Source organism: Mesoplodon mirus (assembly GCF_964341445.2).
Source record: "Mesoplodon mirus genome assembly, chromosome: 7".
Classification (NCBI taxonomy): Eukaryota; Metazoa; Chordata; class Mammalia; order Artiodactyla; family Ziphiidae; genus Mesoplodon; species Mesoplodon mirus.
Genome location: NC_138983.1, coordinates 26,316,505 through 26,338,490, shown reverse-complemented (window position 1 = coordinate 26,338,490; position 21,986 = coordinate 26,316,505). Strand labels below are relative to the sequence as shown.

The window sequence follows — 21,986 nt, the reverse complement described above, 5'->3', positions numbered from 1 at the left end:
AATCAGCAACTAAGACAATTAAAATCCCTCCCAACCACATACATTATGGTTGTCTGCAACTTCCTACTTTACTCACCATCTTTTCCTGCTGACTGGCAAGGAGTTAATAAAAATAATTTGCCCCACACATTTTTCTTAAATGCTCCATGAGATTCTGCCTTCTGTTTGTCAAACCCAGGTGTCTTTACACATAAGAGGATCAGGGAACCAACTCCTCAGCCTAGTGAATGTTTACTTCGAAGCCCGATGAAAAGCATTATTTCCAGAGTTTTCCTATCACTTCTCAGGACTGAAAGTAAAGAATTTAAGAATTGAATCACTCTTTGATTAAAATAGAAGCAGGCAGTTTATAGCGTTACCTCCCAACAGTTTAAGGTCCTGTGTTCTCATGACATGGTACTCAGATGGGGACAGAAGTGTTCGAACTTGTTACTCTCTGAAGTACAGGTCCATAAATTTGGTAGTTACAAGTGTCATTTTACAGGTGATCTGTTTAATCATTGAAGTAGAATATTATAGCTGGATAAGATTTTAGCAAGCCCATTGACTTTTACAGATGAGAAATCTGAAAGCCAAAGAAGTTAAATCATTTGCCCAGAGTCACACTGCTAGTTAGTGTCAGAGCAAGAACATTTTGGTTCATTTTCTTTTTCCCCCTAGGAGAGTGAATGAACTTAATTGAGAATGTCTGAAAACCTTGACAAGTCCAATATAAACGAAGAAGGAAAATCAAAATCAAATGATTCTGAGCAAGGCCTTGAAGATGCTGTGGAAGGTTCTGATGAAGCTTTACGGAAAATAAAGTCGGGCTCTCCTAGCACCCCAAGAGTGCAAAGACCTCACTGTAAGCACATTTGACTTTGGTTAGAAGCAATATCTTCATTGTTTTCAGATGATATTTTTATTATGTTTCCTTGTACATGTGGCCTTGAACTAGGTTCTAATAATATAACATTGCCAATAATTAGCATTTTAGCATTAGCAACTGACAGCCTAGTCACTTTCGGGTTTTCAATTGCATGACAAATTACAATTTTAGGATAATGTCCAGAATATTCCTGTTTTCTTCCAGCCTCAGTGACATTCCAGTTTGTCTGAAATGCTCTGAGAAATAGGAAGGTGGAGTGCAAATTGCAGCTTTAATTAAAAGAGTGTTTGAAAAGCCCAAGGCAGGTCCCAGCCAGGACTGTGCTTGTGTACGTTGAAAAAAAAAGTTTTTGACTGTGAGTGAGTTCACCACACCCTAACTTCACTGCCTGGGGGCTTAGTTCCCACAAGGCTGAGGGGATTCACTTTGCTAACTGGTGTGGTGAAGTCATTTCAGATCCCTGGCAGGGAGCAGGTTTCGTAGATGAAAGGGTGGCAGTTTCCGCATGCATTCCCAGCAGTTGCTCCAACTCATGTCTTTTATTAAGAACACTCAAGGTTTTTGAAGTGAGTGCAAAAATGAAAGTTTTAAGAGGGGGTGTCATAGTCTAAGAATGTTAGTGTTGATGTTATCTCTTTAAAGTATAGATGATCAGTAATCCTTCATATTTGGAAGAAGTACAAACATTTTGGGGTTTAAGATGTGTTTCTTTTAAAATGATAAAAGCCCCTCCCAGGTAATTTATTAGTCAACAGAGTATTCTTTTTTTTTTTTTTTTTTAATTAATTTATTTATTTATGGCTGTGTTGGGTCCCCGTCTCCGTGCGAGGGCTTTCTCTAGCTGCGGCAAGCAGGGGCCACTCTTCATCACAGTGCATGGGCCTCTCACTATTGCGGCCTCTCTTGTTGCGGAGCACAGGCTCCAGATGCACAGGCTCAGTAGTTGTGGCACACGGGCCCAGCTGCTCCGCGGCATGTGGGACCCTCCCAGACCAGGGCTCGAACCCGTGTCCCCTGCACTGGCAGGCAGACTCTCAACCACTGCGCCACCAGGGAAGCCCAACAGAGTATTCTTATAGCAAACATTGGTGGACCCCATTTTGTTGTGGTTTATTATCACATAGATTTTGATAAATATACTGCTAGGTCAAATTGTGTTCAGGGAAGGAAACATGCTATTAATAACAGCCTATCATGCATGTGTTAGGCCTTGTCTCCAAAATGTATAGTTAGAAACCATCTGTTTTCTCATTTTTAAAATGAGGAAAATACACGTTATCTCTTAGGGTCGTTGAAAAGTTTAAATGAATTCATGTAAAGCCCTTAGAACAGTGCTTGGCACATAATCAATGCTCAGTAAACATTAGTTGTTAATACTACTGCTACTAACATGTCATCTGTTGCATTTATTTACTTATTATAAAAAAAGAATTTTTTTTTTGGCCACATCACGTGGCTTGTGGGATGTTAGTTCCCCGACCAGGGATTGAACCCACACCCTGGGCAGTGAAAGCGCAGAGTCCTAACCACTGGACCGCCAGGGAATTCCCCCATCTGTTGCATTTAAAGATACCGAGGACTGATAGCTGTAATGTGGCTGTCTATGGCCAATATGGTAGTTTTATCACTTGCAGTTTCTGATAAAGAAGTACCTTTGGTTTAGATCTTCAGTTGTTCTTTGATTAATGTCCTTGTCTTTGGCATCCTGTCATTTTGATGGCATGATTCCAAATTAATGTCAGGCCAACACTAGACTATCTAAAATTGTATGTGGTTATGTCCTTAAGGCAACTTATCCTGGGACCCATGATCAAGAGTTGGGGAACCCAGGAACAGTCAAAAAAGTGTATCAACATGTGTGTGTATGTGCATTTTTCTAGGAAGAAGGTCATGGAAGCTTTCATTAAATTCTCATAGAGATGCATAGCAAAATGAGGTTTAAAATCAATGACCTAAAATACTGTTTCTGGCTTTCTTGCTCTTTCTCCTTGTAGTAATAGGTAGGTATAGGGCTGTGGACTCCAGTGGTAAAACTAAGACCCCATAGTCTGGGGACCAGGTCAGGAGACATCACTGCCTGCATAGAGCATAAATAAGAATTTATAAAATATGAAATTAGCTGTTTGCAGACATTTCTCCCAAACTGAATTTATAAGTAACTCTAAAATCACATCTGGGATTCTCCAAATTAAAAGCAAAAAGATAGCCTTTAGCCTTGCAAATTATAATACAGAGTAATGCGTTTTTTGTTTTTTGTTTTTTGGGGGTTTTTTTGCCGTACGCGGGCCTCTCACTGTTGTGGCCTCTCCCGTTGCGGAGCACAGGCTCCGGACGCGCAGGCTCAGCGGCCATGGCTCACGGGCCCAGCCGCTCCACGGCATGTCCGGATCTTCCCGGACCGGGGCACGAACCCACATCCCCTGCATCAGCAGGCGGACTCTCAAACACTGCGCCACCAGGGAAGCCCCAGAGTAATGTTTTAAGGGCAGAACTGCTATTGGTAACTGTGATACTGTGATTTATTATAGGAAATGTTTGGTTTTCATCCTGTTTCTGGCACAGAGCTACTAAACTATTGGAATTTCCTAAGTGATGAGAGCTAGAAAGATGTCTTTTGTTATGCTGACTTGGAAAGCACCTAGGTAACCTAACCGAAGGATGGCAGCTTGTTTGCCAGGGGACTCAACCGTGTGATTAGAGGGTTAGAACTTTCAGTCCCACCCTCCCACCCCCACCTCTGGGGAAGAGGGTGGAGCTGGAGGTTGTATCAGTTGCCAATGGCCAATTATTTAATCAAGTTTGCCTATGTAATGAAGCCTGCATAAAAACCCAGAAGGATGGGGTTCAGGGAGCTTCTGGGTTGGTGAAGACATAGAGGTGCTGGGAGAGTGGCACACTGCTTCCCTATACCTTGCCCTATGCACCTCTTCCATCTGGCTGTTTCTGAGTTACATCCTTTTATAATAAACTAGTAATCTAGTATGTAAAATATTTCTGTGACTTCCATGAGCTGCTCCAGCGAATTGAATGCAAGGAGAGGTTGTTGGAACTTCCCATCCATAGCCAGTCTGTCAGAAGCAGAGGTGACTTGCTACTTACTAGCCATGTCATTTCGGGCAAGTTACTTAACCTCTCTATGCCTATTTCTTTATCTGAATGGGGACAGTAGTAATTCACTATTAGTTCAAAACTAGTTCATGTTACTAGGATTGTTAGAGGATTAAATGAGATACTATTTGTAAAGCATTTTAGAACGGTGCCTGGTTCATAGGAAGCAAAATAATGTGTTTGTTTAAAACAAATAGACTTATTTTGATAACATTTAACATCAGTTTATGGTAAAAACTCTCAGCAAATAAAGAAGAGAACATCCACAAAATATAAAAGGACATTTACAGACTCTTACAGTTAACATCATACTCAATGGTGAAAGAATGAATGTTTCTCCCTGTAAGTTTGAGAACAAGACAAGGATATTTACTCTTACTACTTCTAATTAAAACTGAACTGGAGATCCCAGCCAGGCAATAAAAATAAATAAAAGGGGCCTCCCTGGTGGCGCAGTGGTTGAGAGTCCGCCTGCCGATGCAGGGGATACGGGTTCGTGCCCCGGTCTGGGAGGATCCCATATGCCGCGGAGCGGCTGGGCCCGTGAGCCATGGCCGCTGGGCCTGCGCATCCGGAGCCTGTGCTCCGCAACGGGGGAGGCCACAACAGTGAGAGGCCCGCATACCGCAAAAAAATAAATAAATAAATAAATAAATAAATAAAAGGTATCCAGTTAGGGGAGAAAAAAAAAAGTGACAATCTGGACTTGGGGCTGTTGTCTGAAGTGGGGGGTGGGGGGCAGGGGGCGCAGTCTTGTAGGACTGAGCCCTTAACCTGTGGAATCAGATGCTGTCTCCAGGTAGATAGTGTCAGAATTGAGTTGAATTGTACGACACCCGTCTGGTGTCAGAGAATTGCTTAGTGGTGTGGGGAAAAAACCTTCACCCCACTTCCCCTGCATGTAATGGAATTTGGGTTCAGAACTTTTAGTAACTGATACAGAATGTAGAAAAAGGTCAACATCATCATTCCTCCGGTTCTGACCAGTCTGGGGTCTCAGCATGCAGTTACCATCCTCCACCTGTGTGGGGGCCTTAGTTCCTGCAGAACTCAAAGATATGTATCACATTGTTATTTATATCTTACTAAATTACTGAGATCTGTTCAAGGGCAAGCACTGTGGTCACGCTTACCTCACAGAGTGGCTTAGGTCAAAAATGGCATCTTATGTCAAGAGAGTCATGCCTGGTTCTTTTTCTCTGGAGACCACCTACCCTATCTGCTTACAATACTTTGGGACTATGCAGACATCCTGTTTCTGCTTAAACTTCAACTCACTGATTTTAGCCTTTACCAGTGATCTTGCCTGCACCAATATTACCCTTTTATTCTAATGGTGATTTTTAAAAATTGAAGTATAGTTGATTTACAATATTGTGTTAGTTTCAGGCGTATAGCAAAGTGATTCAGTTATGTGTATATATTTTCAGATTATTTTCCTTTATATGTTATTACAAGATATTGAATATAGTTCTCTGTGCTATACGGTAAATCCTTGTTCCTTATCTATTTTATGTATAGTAGTTTGTATCTGTTAATTCCATACTCCTAATTTATCCCTACCCCTCTCCCTTTCCCTTTTGGTAACCGTAAGTTTGTTTTTCTGTGTCTCTGAGTCTGTTTCTGTTTTGTATACAGATTCATTTGTATCTTTTTTTTTTTTTTTTTTTTTTGCGGTACGCGGGCCTCTCACTGTTGTGGCCTCTCCCATTGCGGAGACGTGCAGGCTCAGTGGCCATGGCTCACGGGCCCAGCCGCTCCGCGGCATGTGGGATCTTCCCGGACCGGGGCACGAACCCGTGTCCCCTGCGTCGGCAGGCGGACTCTCAACCACTGTGCCACCAGGGAAGCCCCTGTATCTTTTTTTTTTTTTGGAGTTTTTTATACTTTTAAAAAATAATTAATTAATTAATTTTTGGCTGCATTGGCTCTTTGTTGCTGTGCGTGGGCTTTCTCTAGTTGCGGCGAGTGGGGGCTACTCTTCGTTGCGGTGCGTGGGCTTCTCATTGTGGTGGCCTCTCGTTGCGGAGCACGGGATCTAGGTGCGCGGGCTTCAGTAGTTGTGACTTGCAGGCTCTAGAGAGCAGGCTTAGTAGCTGTGATGCACAGGCCCAGTTGCTCCACAGCATGTGGGATCTTCCCCGACCAGGGCTCGAACCCCTGTCCCCTGCATTGGCAGGCGATTCTTAACCACTGTGCCACCAGGGAAGTCCCTTTAATATACTTTAATTCTCTGCTCACAGTGCACCTTTTGCTCTAGCATTTAATCACCTAGTTGATCAGTAAAAGTTGCCATATTCAGATGAAAAACATCAATTGTTATTCCAGTTAATATTTCCCATTTAGCATTTTAGTTTATTAAATCAGGTCCTTATGAGATTCATTAGATAAACGGGTCACACCGAGTTCTTACCTTTCTAAAGTGCAAGACCAGACTGAATTATTGTGTCCCTATATTTAGTTAATCAATCAGTGTTGATTGAGTGCACACTGTGTAGCGGGAGTCCAGCAGTGAACCAGGCACACATGCTCTCCGTCCTCCTAGAGCTTGCAATCTAGTGAGGAAGATACTGTAACAAACCATTTCCACACAGTGTAATATGTTCAATGGATAAGCTTTACCCTTGCTTCACTATACTCAGTCTGCAGTAGCTCTTTGGGTGACATTTGCCATCTGCCCTCAATAAATGTCCATCCACTTGTGTGACTGGAAGCATCTCTTTAGAGTGTGTAGACTTTTCCGGTCCCAGACCCCTTAGTGAAGAAAGGTGAGAGTAAGCCATTCTGAATTAGACCTTCATTTTATTTTGGAATCTGTTTGCCAGGCTCCCAAAGGGCATGTTTAACTTAATGAGGTTTTCAGTTTCTGTAACAGAGCGTCAGTGCACAAAATGCTGTAACAATTTAGCAACAGTTTTTAAAAATATTTATTTATTTATTTTTGGCTGCGTTGGGTCTTTGTTGCTGCTCACGGGCTTTCTCTAGTTGCAGCGAGCGGGGGCTACTCTTCATTACGGTGCGCGGGCTTCTCGTTGCGGTGGCTTCTCTTGTTGCGGAGCATGGGCTCTAGGCACGCAGGCTTCAGTAGTTGTGGCACGTGGGCTTCAGTAGTTGTGGCTCGTGGGCTTTAGAGCGCAGGCTTAGTAGCTGTGGTGCACGGACTTAGTTGCTCCATGGCATGTGGGATCTTCCTGGACCAGGGCTCAAACCCGTGTCCCCTGCATTGGCAGGCGGATTCTTAACCACTGAGCCACCAGGGAAGTCCCTACTATACAGTCTTTTGTATCTGACTCTTTCACTAGGGATAATGCTTTTAGGATTCATCCATGGTTTTGCATGTGTCAGTAGTTCCTTTTTTATTGCTGAGTACTATTACATGGTATAATTATACTACAGTTGTTTATCCATTCTGCTGTTACTGACATTTGGATTAGTTCCAGGTTTTGAATGTTATGAAGATAGCTGCTATGAACATTTGAGTACAAGTCTTTACATGGCCATATGTTTTCAGTTTTCTTGGGTAAAGACCTAGGAATGGGGTTGCTGGGTCATGTGGTAAGTGTATGTATGTTTTATTTGATGAGAAACTGAGAGACTGTTTTCCAAAGTGACTGCAGCATGCGGGATCTTTTTGTTTTTTAGTTGTGGCATGTGGACTTCTTAGTTGTGGCATACATGCGAGATCTAGTTCCCCAACCAGGGATCGAACCTGGGCCCCCTGCATTGGGAACAGAGTCTTGAACCTGCTGGACCACCAGGGAAGTCCCTCATTTTCTTAATAGAGTCTTCCACAGAGCAAAAGTTTTGACTTTTGGTAAAGTTTAATTTATCAGTTTTTTCTCTTACACTTTAAGCTTTTTGTATCCTATCTAAGAAATTTTGCCTCATCCAAGATCACAAAGATTTTTGTCTGTGTTTTCTCTTAGAAGTCTTATAGTTTTAGCTTTTATATTTAAGTCTGCAGTTCATTTTGAGTTAGTTTTTATTTATTATGTGAGGTAAGGGCTGAGGGTCATTCTATTATTTGTAGATTTCTAATTGTTCCAGCACTATTTGATAAAAAAGCTAATCTTGCCTTATTGACCACAAATATACATATGTATGTGTGTGCATCAGTCTATTTTTGGATCCTCTTCTCTGTTCAATTCGTCTATATGTCTGTCCTCATTGCCAGACACACACTGTCTTGATTATCAGCATTATAGGAAGTCTTGAAATCACCTAGTATAAGTCCTCCAACTTTATTCTTCTTTTTCAAAATAGTTTTGGCTTTTCTAGGTCCTGTGCATTTCCATACAAATTTTAGAATCAGGCTGGCAATTTCAACAAAAACTTTGCTGGGATTTTGATTGGGATTGCATTTTATCAGTAGATCAATTTGGTAGAAATTGACATCTAAATAATACTGAGAATTGAAAAGATCTGTTGGGCCTTGATTTTAGATATTTATTGCATTTTACCAATATCCACAAAGCCAATATTCTTTATTATTTTTATTAATATTCTCTGGAAATGCTGAAAAAAATTTTGTGAGTTTTCTCAACTTCCCCTTATGTGAGTAAATAAAGATTTTTACCAGACAGAATATGACCAGCTCTTAGATTTGATTCCTTTTTCTGGTGAGCAAAAGAAAAAAGTAAAAGAAGAGGGAAAATAACTTTTCACTAACCTAGGAAGATCTTTATAAGTTTTAAACCCTGTGTAAACCAGTGGCATTTTTATCTCATTTTAAGCCCAGATCTTATCACCATTACAGAAAATTAATATAATCATCTTCTAGGCCAGTGCTTTTCAAAGTGTGGTTTCTGAAACCATCAGTATCAGCTGGAGTCTTATGAGAGATGCAGTTCTCCAGCCCCACCTAGACAGGCTAAATCAGAACCCTGAGAGGGGGCCCAGCAATCTGTCTTCATAAGCCTTCCCTGTGATTCTGATATAAGCTAAAGACCTGTAATCATGGACTTTTTAAAAAAGCAAACAAAATAACCCCGCTTTATTGAGATATAACTGATAAACCAAAAATGCAAGTATTTAATCACAGACTTTTTAATAGTAGGAATTACCCTTTGTTCCTTGGCTTAGAACACCTGGGGAGATTTGTGAGAACTTTTTTTATGGAAGATAAATCTCAAACTTTATCAAAAGAAAGCGAAGAACAGAGACCAGTTATGAGGCTATTGCCACAGTTGACACAGAAGTAAAATCTGCAGGACCTGGATAACAGAGCAGTGGAAAGAGAGAAGTCAGAGATGACTCTGAGGTTTTTGATTCAGTGGGCCTGCATTCTACAAATTCTTGTGTCACACACTCTAATTTGTTCATTTGTCAACTTCAGAATTCTTATATTGTCCTAGTATCCTGTACAGGGTAGTGGTTTTAGCACTGTTTAAACAGCACCTGGCTCAAGGCTATTTTAATTTGGGAGACTCGTTCAAGGCACAGTGTTAACGATGGAGCAAAATGTAAACTGCTGATGGGAACAAAAGAGAAGATCCTAAATCTGGTGTCTTTTTTCCATTTAGGGTAGACAGGAGGCATAGGGATTCGAAAATAAACTCTCAGCTTTCTGGGAAAGTGATAATCAGTAACTTTAAAAAGTGATAATCAGTAACTTTAAAAAGTTTTTCAAAGTCTTAGTTTACTGTAATCATTTTCCATTGACCAGTTTTGGCAAAAAAAAAAAAAAGATGTTTTGAGTATTGTAAATGATCTGTGCTTTTAGGATTCTATAGGTTAAAAGAAAAAAAAGAATATGAAATAGGTAAAATTCTATTTGAAATTGCCAGAATATTTTCATAAGTAAAGGGATAACTGAAATTAGCTGGTACCAGAACTACTACCTTCTCCTTAATTTAATAGAAATCCTAATCTAGAGGAACAGACCTCTTACACTGGATTTTTGTTATAGCTAGTGCTCCTCGATTCGTGACAGTAGAAGAACTTCTAGAGACAGCAAAAGGAGTAACTAACATGACCATAGCCCATGAAATTGTCATAAATGGAGACTTTCGGATTAAACCAGTTGAATTACCAGAAGACAGGTAAGGTGGTTACTGAGTTATCTTGTTTGGTAGAACAAAGCCATTTCCCAGTTCTGGAAATGTCTTCTTCACTTGATGTCAATATATTCTAATATATTTTTCCTTTCCTATGTTGCTAAAATATATTCCTTATCCTGGGAATTACTAGAGTTTGATAGTAGATCTCAGGACCACTGATCCTTGACAATGTAATAAAAGGTCTGGAAACCTCCTGTGGAAGTCTCGCGTGTCAGCTTCTTCCCACTCCATAGGATTTAGCTGCCTCCTCTTGTGTGTTCATTGCACTGTCTCCTTCATTTCTTCTTTGTAACGATCACATTTTACTGTAGTTGTTGGTTTACTTGCATTCTTCACCAGATTGTAAACTCCTTAGAGACAAGGACTATGCTTTATTCTCTATCCCTACCTCGTGCCTGGCACATATCATATTGAATCTAAAATTCTGTTGACTGTAAGGCACACCTTTTAAAGATGGATTGTCACAAGAAGGAAAAAGCATTGCCCATGATAATTGTGAAAGTACCATGAAAAAAATCGGGATTCTGTTGACAAAGGAGGAGCGATGGCTGCTGGGTCAGCAAGCTATAGTGTCTCCCGCCTGAGGCTTCTGAATATGACTTTACAAACATTTCTTATATGTTCTGCAAGGATAGTACTTTTTCACATTAATCATGAAGAATTAATTACTTGTTTTGCTCTCATGACATAAAGACTGGTTTTCCTGAAATGCTATATATAAGTTGTTATATCAGTAGTTTGGTACCTAATTAAACAGTTGTCCAATATGTCACATGGGAATAGGATAATTTTAGGAAAAAAACTTAAAGTTTAAAGTCTTAAACTACTTAATCGTAAATATCTTAGGAAACTTGCTGGTATCGGGGAACTTAAATTAACAGATCTGAAATTTCCAGTATTCTTTTTATCATATGGCACTGTTATGGGCTGTTATTTGGACTAATGTCACCTGTCAAATTAGTTGAAAGTTATTCTTTCCAATGAGGTACTTATTGAAATAAATCACTAACTAAAAATAAGTATGTGATTGGTTTAGGTATATCTAGGAAATCTTTCCTTCATCCAAATAATTAAAAAAATTTTCTTACCCTAAACCTATAGAATTTGGGCTTTTGAAAGTAATTTGAGGCAATAATATTTTATTTGCTTTTGCTTTTTTTTCCATTTGCCTCCAGCTTGGAGAAGAAAGTAAAGGATATTGTACATAAAGCTTTTTGGGATTGCTTGAGTGTCCAGTTAAGTGAAGACCCCCCAACTTATGACCGGGCCATCAGGCTTGTTGGTGAGATCAAAGAGGTGAGGCAAAGAGCAAGTCGTGGTGCTTTCCTCGTATGTTAGGAGTATTTATTCAACCTCTCTGTGTTACTGTGCCAGAAGGCTTTAAAGAAATTGAAGGATCAGGATTCTAAATTGCTTGCTGAAATGTGGATTTAGGGTATTTTTAGCTTACTGGCCTTTATAAAAATTTTCAAAGAAGCTGTGATAACCTGAGGGCATTACTCTTCTAAATGAAAAGAAGGTTCATATTTTTGAAAACAGAATTACTTAAAGAAAACAAGTTATTTTATAAAATATAGATAATTTATAAAAATTTTAATAGATATGAACACCTTCAATAAATAATGACCAAAAAAGCAATTCAGTCTTTGGGATAGAGAAGGCATTAAGTGAAAGGTAGAACTGTTTTTGCAATACCTTTAGCAACAGTTTTCCAAAGAAGTAATGTGTCTGTGGAAATTGCCTCTGTCGTTAGCTCACAGGCACACACTAATTAATGTGGGTTTTTTTTTTTTTCACTTCTCACAGTTTTTTCTTCCTGCGTCCAGTTGATTGATACCTAGGCTTAAATGGAAGCTTAAATAGCTAGACTAAATGATGTGTAAACATGTTTTTCTGTCGATTTGTTGAATAAGAGGTTAAAATTTGTGCACCATTACAATAACAGTTGGTAAACCCTTATTGGAATAATTGTAAATTCCTTTACATATAATCAAAAATGGCTTCTGACTAGGAAGCTTTGATTAAACTTGGCTGTGCTCTCTTGTAGACACTCTTATCTTTCTTGCTGCCTGGTCACACTAGACTGAGAAACCAGATAACAGAAGTCTTGGATCTGGATCTGATAAAGCAGGAGGCAGAGAACGGGGCCCTGGACATTTCCAAGCTGGCAGAATTCATTATTGGCATGATGGGGACACTGTGCGCACCTGTTCGAGATGAGGAAGTGAAGAAACTAAAGGACATTAAGGAAATAGTGCCCCTTTTCAGGTATGGGCACTGTGTTAATTAATCACCTTCAGGGCACCTAAAATACAGAGCCTATTTTCAGAGTTAGACTTCCTCAAGTGTAGGTATTCATACATTAAAAAAAAAAAAAATTAAAAAGCAAATATTTTGCTGTGCTCACTTCGGCAGCACATATACTAAAATTGTAACCATGCAGAGATTAGCGTGGCCCCTGTGCAAGGATAACTGGCAAGTTTGTGAAGCGTTCTGTATTTTTTAAAAATAATGATTATAATAAGAAAAGGAGGGAGGGATGGAATGAAGGGAGGGAAGAGAAAGGGAAGGCTGAAAGGAAGGAAGGAAGGGGAAAAAGACAGTGAACTTGAGACTCTGGGTGAGGTTATAGTCTGTATACTCTTTAACTGGTTGAAGGCCGGTCAAGGTCAAGACTGATAATTAGCATATGTTTTAAAAATGTTAAAATTCAAATCTGTTTTTTACTAAAATCAATATAAATCCAATGAAACAAAAAGGCATGAAATATTTTTTAAAAAGCAAACATTTTGTAAACTATAGAAAAGGAGAAAGAAGGAAAAAATTCACCCTTAATTTTACCACACAAAGGCACAATCACTATTGTCATGTTGATATATAAATTTTTTTGTTTTTTTGCCTCAGCATTTTATTTTGAAAAATTACAAACCTACAGAAAAGTTGCAAAAACAGTACAATCATCACTCATATAACCCTTACATAGATCCACCAGTTGTTAACATTTAGTCAGTTTGCTTTATCTTTTTATATGTACACTGAGTATGTGCACATTGAGTATGTACGTATGTATGTATATTTTTTCCCCTGAACCTTCTGATGGTTAATGTCAAATATTATGACATTTCACCCTTAACTATTTCAGCAACTACTTCCTAAGAATGTGGATATTCTCCCACATAATCAAAATACAACCAGGACATTCAAGAAATTTAACATTAATATAATCCTATTAACTAATGTTTAGTCCATGTTAACTTCCTTTAGTCTTTTGAATGTTTATTTTTAAATGTATACAATTGTGATCAAATTTATATAATTTATATGCTAATATTGGCAAAGGATTGACATGATGCTGCCTGAGAATTTGACTTTTGGTTAACTGCTTTACTGTTTTCCTGTAAACAGATGAAGGTGTTATGTATCAAAATACTACTAGGTAATATTGCTTATGGGGAAAATGACCTCTAACTCGTAAATTGCATCTAGACAGAAAGAAATGATAATGAACTATAAATACTCGATGGCACATCATACTTGATACTTCCTTGAGTGGGGAAGCTTTTATAACTGGGCATGCCCCCCATAGAGACCCTAGAAGGCATGCCGTGGAGTTATTATGAGCTTTTAAGTCAGGGCGCTCCCACATTTCTGAGCTGTCTATGACTGATATTGTAACTCTTCTTGAAGAGGAGTCCTTGGTGCCACCCTGTTGGCAAGCTGTGTGAATAGATGGTGCCAAACCTGTGGCTTATTGTCGTCTTGTGAGTCTGACTGTTAAGCTGAACCAAAGAAGACCTCCCGGTGGGCACTGCAAGCCTGACTTTTTTTTGTTAACATTACACCCTAATTATTTCACTTATTTTTTCATTGAAAGTATCATTGAGATAATTATATATTCACATGGAGTTGTAAGAAATAATACAGTACACTTTATCCAACTTCTCCCAGTGGTGACATCGCAAAAGTATCAGAACCAGGGTGTTGACACTGATACAGTCCACTGATCTCATTTAGATTTCCTGTATACACATGTATATGTTTATGTATAGTAACTTTTATACAATTTTATCACCTAAGTTTGAATATCCACCATCACACTCAAGATACTGAACAGTTCCAACACCACAAGGATCTCTTGCATTGCCCTTTTATAACCAACTTACATTACGTTACGTTTTTAAACTCTCCATAAGCATTTTCAGTGGCTGCAAAATATTCATTCACATAGATATGATTAACTGTTTCTCTGTTAAGATGGACAATTAGATTATATACAGTTATGTAGTATTTAACCCTGCAGTGAACATTTCTGCACAAAACTTTTTTCTTTATTTTAGGTTATTTCTTAAAGATAGGTTCTTAAAATGGGATTACTGTGTCAGAGGATGTGAACAGTTTTAAGACTCGTTGCATGTTACCAAGTTGCTTTCCAAAAGTTTTATAAGTAAAAAAAGTTTAATCTCTAGCCTTCTTGATATCATTACGCTGTCAATATTCATTACATAGAAAAATGCCCTTCACTGTCAGGTTCCCTCAGGGTTTAGAGAGAGCATGTTGAAAAGACTGCCTAAATATAGTTACTGATTTGCTCATTCATTCAACAAGCTCTTACTGAGCGCCTCTTATGTGCTAGGCACGGTGCTAGACATTAGAAATAATGTCATCGGTAAGAGCTCACAATCAGCTAAGTTAAATGGGGAATTCCTTGGAAGAGAGTCCTCTGGGGAAATAGCTGGTAGCAAACTCAACCGAACTCAGATTCCTACTGGAAAGAGAAGGGACTGGGGAAACTGGTAACCTGGGAGTATACACCCTATCTGAAGGAGGCCACAGTGGCCACTTAGTGCCAGCCGATTGTAGTCGTGATGGAGTTTGGGCCCGGGTTGCCAGATCTTTTGAGTTTTCAAGAGAAGCTAGAAATCCTGGCTTTTAAAAACACTCTGAGCATAAAACATGATTGTGAGTTACTTCCAGTCAGTGGTCTGCCACTTGGCAGTCTCCAATAGTCTCTGGTTTCCTGTAGGTGGATTTAGGGGACTGTTGGGAATGCTCAAAGGAGAGGCAGAACACCTTCCAGAGAGTAGGCTGCCCCACGCATTTGGGAGACGGACAGAGTGGCAGGGTGAGGGGCCCTGAGTTGTTCCTCAGACTGTGTATCCTTTCCCATACATGTCACCTTATGTGCGGGTGAGTTTATTCTGTCATACGATGTTCAGTCAGTCCCAAAGGGCATCAGGGGACTGGGAGGACATTTGATCCTGTTCTTACCTCTGTGTAGGACTACACCTAAACCTGCACCTTGGGTTCTTATCCACCTTCTGCAAGTAAGTCAGTTAGCAGCTCCTGACCTCTGGTAAGAGTGCTGCTGGTATGTGACAGGCATGGTATGGAAGGCATCCTTGGCGTTGCGTCAGGTCTGCCCATCGGTTACATTCAGAGTGTGAACTAGCAATTATGCCATGAGAGCTAGAGCATAAAACCTGCCATGAACATATTAACCTGTGTGAGCACGGAGACCAGGTGGTGAACTCTCTGCTCTTAACCTCGGGTCTGGGGCCGTCCTTCCTCTGCGGCCAAGAGGGCTGACCCAGAGCCAAAGAATGAGCTCTGGGTCTGACAGACAGTGGGGGAAGTGACGTTTGCCTAGGGGCAAGGGTGGGGACAGGGAGCAGCTTAAAAATTTGCAGTCCTTTCTTCTAAATTTGTTTTTTTTAATCTGCCTTCTCATGGCTTCTCCAACTTTTCTTGCCACCCTTTCTGAGATGAAAAAACTGTCTCAAATCAGCTCACTTCATTTTTTTTTACAGCAGTGTTTACTTTACAAGTGTCTAGTGATAAATCCTTTTATCTCTTTCAGGGCAATTTTTTCCGTGTTGGACCTAATGAAAGTGGACATGGCAAACTTTGCTGTCAGTAGCATTAGGCCACATCTCATGCAGCAGTCAGTTGAATATGAAAGGAAGCAGTTTCAAGAGTTTTTGGAGAAGCAGCCAAGTATGTTTAATGTTTTGTGGTGCCTGTTCGTTGTCTGTTTTTTCATTTTAGTGGCCGTAGCTTGCCGCATAATGATATTTTCAAAACAAAATGAGAATTTAGTATGAGGGTGAAACTGTGCACCTCAGATTGGGACTTGAACCCACATGCTGGGCCTCAAACCCAGCCAAAACCCATGGCCTTCCAACTGAGATCGCACACTTGGTTTCAGGGCTTAATGAAGCTCAGGTTCGTGATATCTCATCGCAGAAAGAATTCAGTGAGAGACAAAGTGATAGGTAAGAAGTGGATTTATTTAGAGAGAAACACTCCACAGACAGAGTGTGGGCCATCCCAGAAGGTGAGAAAGGCACCAGGGTGTGGGGTTGTCAGTTTTTATAAGGGTGGGTAATTTATAGGCTAATGAGTGGGAGGAGTATTCCAGCTATTTCAGGAAGGGGCGGTGATTTCCAGGAATTGGGCCACCGCCTACTTTTTGATTCTTATGGTGGGCCTGGGAACTGTCATGGCGTCTGTGGGTGTGTCATTTAGCTTGCTGATGTGTTACAGTGAGCCTATACTGAGGCTCCAGGTCTAGTGAAGGTTGACTTGTCCGCCATCTTGGACCCATTTGGTTCTAATAAGTTTATGTCACGTCCTCGGGCTATGTCATTCTTTCAAGGGTTGTGCCCTGCCCCCTTCCCTCCTGTTTCAGGAGTAGTCTGATTTGAAGACAGAAAAGCACAAGATGTTAGGCCCTGAAAACTTAGTTGACAAGCAAGAGAACTATAAGTAGGAGAGGAGAACAGAAATTTAAAAAAAAAAAGAAGTCCTAAATTAAATGGGTTTTTATGAAAACACCAGTTTGAGGTGAATTGTATACTTGGCCTTGGTTTTAAAAACATGACAAACTTCTTAGGACTATTTAGCTTACTTTTCTCCTCTCTATGAGGTACGTCAAGAAATTTCACTTTGCTTCTCTTCTATATGCATAAATCTCCTGGCTTCGTACCCAGAAAAAGTCATTTTTATGAACCTCAGATGACTGCAGGAAACAGATAAATTAGAATCCAAACTATGTTTCATTTCTAGGGTGTTTTTTTGGTCTCTGCACTGGCAGCTGATGTTCTAAGTGAACTGCAGTCTTCAGTTCCAATTTATTACGAGTTCCGTTTAGCCTCTAAGTTTGCGGGTCACAAGATGAAAATGGCAGTCTCTGGATAGATTGTGTTGCCTGACCAGGTTCAGGTCAGCCGTTGCTCATCCAGCCCCAGGCAGAGAAGTTGGAACTGGTCCTGAGGGCCAGGAGGAGTCAAGAAAGGGCAGAGTTGAAGGAGCAGTACTAGAAGATTGGTTAGTGTTTACTGTGTACTAGGCTTGTGTCAAGGGTGTACCTGTGTTGCCATAGGTGACCTCACAGTAAGCCTATGAGGTTTTATTTTGGCTGTGCCAGGCAGCATGCGGGATCTTAGTTCCCTGACCAGGAATCGAACCTATGCCACTTGCATTGGGAGCTCAGAGTCTTAACCACTGGACTGCCAGGGAAGTCCCCAGATTTTGAGAGATTTTTGATCAGAATTGATGACCACACAGCTCCCTTTCTCAACTGGTATTTTACTGCCCCTCAGGAGAAACCAGGGTTGCAGTTTACAGGCTGAAGAGCCTTTGTATGAGGGCCAGGTGCGGACAGCCGGGGCCCAGGCGCTGAGCTGGTCCGAGTCTAGTGCTTATCACTCACAGCATGAAAGCCGAGGTTTTCCAGAGCTGGTCGCCTACAGAATGCTGTCTGCAGAGGCGAAAGGGAGAGCGAAGCTCAGAACCAAGAGCTCGGCGTGATCAGCATGTGGGCAGAACCAGAGGAGTGTCCTGTTGCAGCAGCGAAGAGTGGACTCCAGCCATGCCCTCGGCTGCCCATTTTGTTTTAAGGTGGCCTCCACTGGCAAGGCTGCAACCTATTCCAGGTCCTGTCAGAGGGGTGTTTGCTCATACAATGTGGACAAAAACCTCATCTTCTCTCTCTTGTGTCCCTCAGAGTCCCTGGTGCATTATTCAGCTTAGAAAAGTAGGGGAAGCGTGCTGGCGGATGAAAGACAACTGAGGTCCCCCGCCAACCCCGCAGTGCTCCAGACACTGCACAGTATGCGTCAAATACGTGACAACTCACCCCCCCACCCCACCCCCGCAAGGCTGAAAGTAAACCAGATTGATACAAGACTAAGATCTAGACAAGGACAAGCCTCATCTTCGCTGTGGAGGACACTTTACACTGGGAAACTCTAGTCAGTGTCTCACCCCATCTGTCTCTGGGCAAGAATTTTTGCATCTCGCTGAGCTGGAGCTATCAGAGCTTCCAGCCTTGTGTCATGCAGGAGTGGCCAGGGTGGGAGAGAAGAGACCGGAGGTGTGTTGAACATCCGAGGTAGCACTTATATCCATTGTCGTGGTTAGTCCTCACAGCAGCCTGTGAGGTGGTGGTGGACATTTCTTTGTATTAAGAATCTGGATAGTCAAACAGACTATGACGTATCTAAGTACACTCAGCTGGTAACTGGCAATCTTGTGATGTGAACCGAGGTCTATTTGATTCCAAAGTCCGTACTTTATACTTTACCACAGTTCCAGGATGATCTTCCCTAAAGTAATTCTGGGAAGCATCCGTCCAGAGCGTTCCAGTAATGTTCGAAGCCTTGCTTTTCACAGATTCCCTGGACTTTGTCACCCAATGGCTGGAAGAAGCCACAGATGACCTTATGAATCAGAAGTATAGAAATGCCCTGCCGGCTGTGGGAGAGGCCTCTGGCTCTGGGGACGGTCCCGGGCCAGATCCTGTTGCTGTCCAGAATTATGCGTACCTGAAGCTTCTGAAATGGGACCACCTCCACAGACCTTTCCCCGAAGTAGGTGCTCCAGAGCCGTCGGACTGCTCATTTCTTTTTTGTGCTGCTGAACTTAAGAAAAAATAATAGTTACAATTCACATACCAGAAAAATCTCCCTTATAAGTTGTATAATTCACTGGTTTTTAGTACATTCACAGAGTTACACTTCCATTACCACTGTTTAATTTCAGAACATTTCCGTCACCCAGAAAGAAGTCCTGTACCCATTAGCAGTCACAACCCTCCCCCCACCCCCTGGCAACCATTAATCTTTATGTCCCTATGGATTTGGCCTATTCTGGACTTTTCGTTTATACGGAATCATGCAATATTGGCCATTTGTGTCTGGCTTCTTTTTTTTTTTTTTTTTTTTTTTTTTTTTTTGCGGTACGCGGGCCTCTCACTGCTGTGGCCTCCCCCGTTGCGGAGCACAGGCTACGGACGCGCAGGCCCAGCGGCCATGGCCCACGGGCCCAGCCGCTCCGCGGCATATGGGATCCTCCCAGACCGGGGCACGAACCCGCATCCCCTGCATCGGCAGGCGGACTCTCAACCACTGCGCCACCAGGGAGGCCCTGTGTCTGGCTTCTTAGCATAAAGTCCATCCATGTTGTAGCATAAATCAGTACTTCATTCTTTTTAATTTTTTTTATTGTGTTAAAATATACACAACATAAAATGTACCATTTCTAAGTGTACAGTTTAGTGGCACTAAGTGCGTTCACATGACTTTGCAGCCATCACAGCCACCGATTCATGGAACCAATTGGAACCCAGTACCCTTTACACACTACCTCCTCATTCCTCCCTCCCCCGGTTCCTCTGTGTTTCTGCATCTGACTACTTTAGCTACCTCATATGAGTGAAATCACACAGTATTTGTCCTTTTGTGACTTACTTATTTCACTTAGTATAATATCTTCGTGGTTCATCCACGATGTTGTTTGTGGCAGCATTTCTTTTCAAGGCTGAATAATATTCCATTGTATGGCTATACCCCGTTTTACTTTATTCATTGATGGACAACTGAATGGGCTACTTTTGGGCTGTTGTGGATTGTGCTGCTCTGAATATTTGTGTACAGGTTTTTGTGTGGCCATGTGTTCTCAGTTCTCTTGGGGATGTACCTAGGATTAGAATTGCTGGCTCATGTGGTGACTCAAGTTTAACATCCTGAGGAACTGCCAGACTAGTTTCCAAAGCACCTGCCTCATTTTACAGTCCCACCAGCAGTGTATGGGGCTTCCAGCGTGTGCTGCTGAGCTTCTGTCCTGGTTTCACTCATCTTGATGAAAACCCTAACAGTGACGGTGCTTTTCAGTTTTATCTGAAGAAACTTCTTCCCCTTCCATGCAGAGCAATATATATATATTTTAATTTATTTTATTTATTTATTTTTGGCTGCATTGTGTCTTTGTTGCTGCGTGCAGTCTTTCTCTAGCTGTGGCTCGTGGGCTCTAGGCACGCGGGCTTCAGTAGTTGTGGCGCATGGGCTTCGTTGCTCCGCGGCATGTGGGATCTTCCCGGACCAGGGCTTGAACCCGTGTCCCCTGCATTGGCAGGTGGATTCCTAACCACTTCACCACCAGAGAAGCCCAGAGCAATATTTTTTTTCTTTGTATGTTTTTCGCAGTAAGTGCTTCTAACTGCAGGAGTCCTTTAAGGAGATGACTAATGGGGGATTCCCCCAGCAAATAGCTGGTTTGGCGTCTAGACTCCCCCTCTTTTTTGAGGGCACTCAGGCTTCTTATCTCTAGCCTCAGATCCTGCTACTTCTCTAAGTTTCTTTCTCAGTTCCTTATTTTTCTTTTTAAGATGTTGTGAGCCTAAGGTTTCACCTCTTTCCTCTGAGTTCCCTGTTTTGTGCCAGAGCAGGCTCTCAAGGGGGTATTGAAGTGGGGGTGGGGAGCTTCCTTCCTGCAGAGTGACATGCTCTCTCCTCTCTCCTGCAGACATTTCTCTCAAAAAATAGCCGTGGGGGGCTTCCCTGGTGGCGCAGTGGTTGAGAGTCCGCCTGCCGATGCAGGGGACACGGGTTTGTGCCCCGGTCCGGGAGGATCCCACATGCCGCGGAGCGACTGGGCCCGTGAGCCATGGCCGCTGAGCCTGCGCGTCTGGAGCCTGTGCTCCGCAACGGGAGAGGCCACAACAGTGAGAGGCCCACGTACCAAAAAAAAAAAAAAAAAAAAGCCGTGGGGAAAACGGTGTTTTCACTGGGGACAGATGTCTACTCTCAGAATTGATCCTTGGAAATCCTTTGCATCCTAAACCGAAGTACGGCATACTGCTAGGAGGCCGCAAAGCAAGGATGCTGCCCTGTAATAAAGTAAAGTCAAAAAAGAGACTGGTAAAGCCTCTCTGTTTAACAGTGGAGGAGTCTCAGCCTTCAAAGATGGTTTTTACTTCTTAGGGAGAATTCTGGGCTAAGACTCCACATTGTTAATGTCTCGATTTGGTGTGTCAGTTTCTTGCAGCAAGACTGGTCCTTCAAGTTTATTTGATTCATCTGTAAAAACTCAGATCAGAAGTCATTTCTCCTCAGCCTTTCCACTTCCCTTTACCTCCTCACCCCACACAGAGGACTTTGGCCTGGCAGGGCCCTGGCCTGTCAGTAACACGGGGACACTGTCATGGAAATTCACTCACTGACTACTTTCCAGGCATTATCTGTCGTTCCGACTTTTTCTACTTATCGTTCATTTTTCTCTTTCTTTATTCACTCCCCAGTTCTTGAGAGCCTCCTTTATGCTGGATACTGAGGGGGATACCGAGGTGAATAAGTGTATTTCTCCCCTCCTTCCCTCCTGTGCCCTGGATGGGGTGGCTGGTTGTCTGGTTTGCCCAGGACTGGGAATGAGCGTGGGGAGGGGAAGTGTTCACAGGACCTGGGAGTTTCAGTTTTTAAACCAGGCCACTCCCGGAAAAACTGGGATGAGTTGGCCCCCTGTGTACCGCATTACTCTTTCCTGTCTAATGATGTAATTCCTATTTATTGAGTGCTGGCTCTGCCGGCCACTTTATTATTATCTTTCTTTTTTTTAATACATTTATTAAAAAATGCCTTGGGTCTTTGTTGCTGCTTGCAGGCTTTCTCTAATTG

At 41.8% G+C, this 21,986-nt stretch overlaps 1 protein-coding gene across 5 annotated transcripts in view; it reads left to right on the top strand.

Annotated features, from left to right (window-relative positions):
* Positions 1-21,986, top strand: part of TCP11L1 (t-complex 11 like 1) — a 32,492-nt gene that overhangs the window by 2,543 nt on the left and 7,963 nt on the right. For 3 of the 5 annotated variants that reach the window (XM_082627305.1, XM_082627306.1, XM_082627307.1), the window contains exons 2-7: positions 661-844; positions 9,885-10,017; positions 11,211-11,331; positions 12,083-12,303; positions 15,893-16,029; positions 18,709-18,905. In XM_082627305.1, the coding sequence (XP_082483431.1) occupies positions 685-844; positions 9,885-10,017; positions 11,211-11,331; positions 12,083-12,303; positions 15,893-16,029; positions 18,709-18,905 (969 nt within the window). In that variant the 5' untranslated portion in view covers positions 661-684. Of the gene's footprint in view, positions 1-660; positions 845-7,618; positions 7,791-9,884; positions 10,018-11,210; positions 11,332-12,082; positions 12,304-15,892; positions 16,030-18,708; positions 18,906-21,986 lie in introns of those variants that run through there. The other 2 variants (XM_082627308.1, XM_082627309.1) reach the window with 2 other exon arrangements.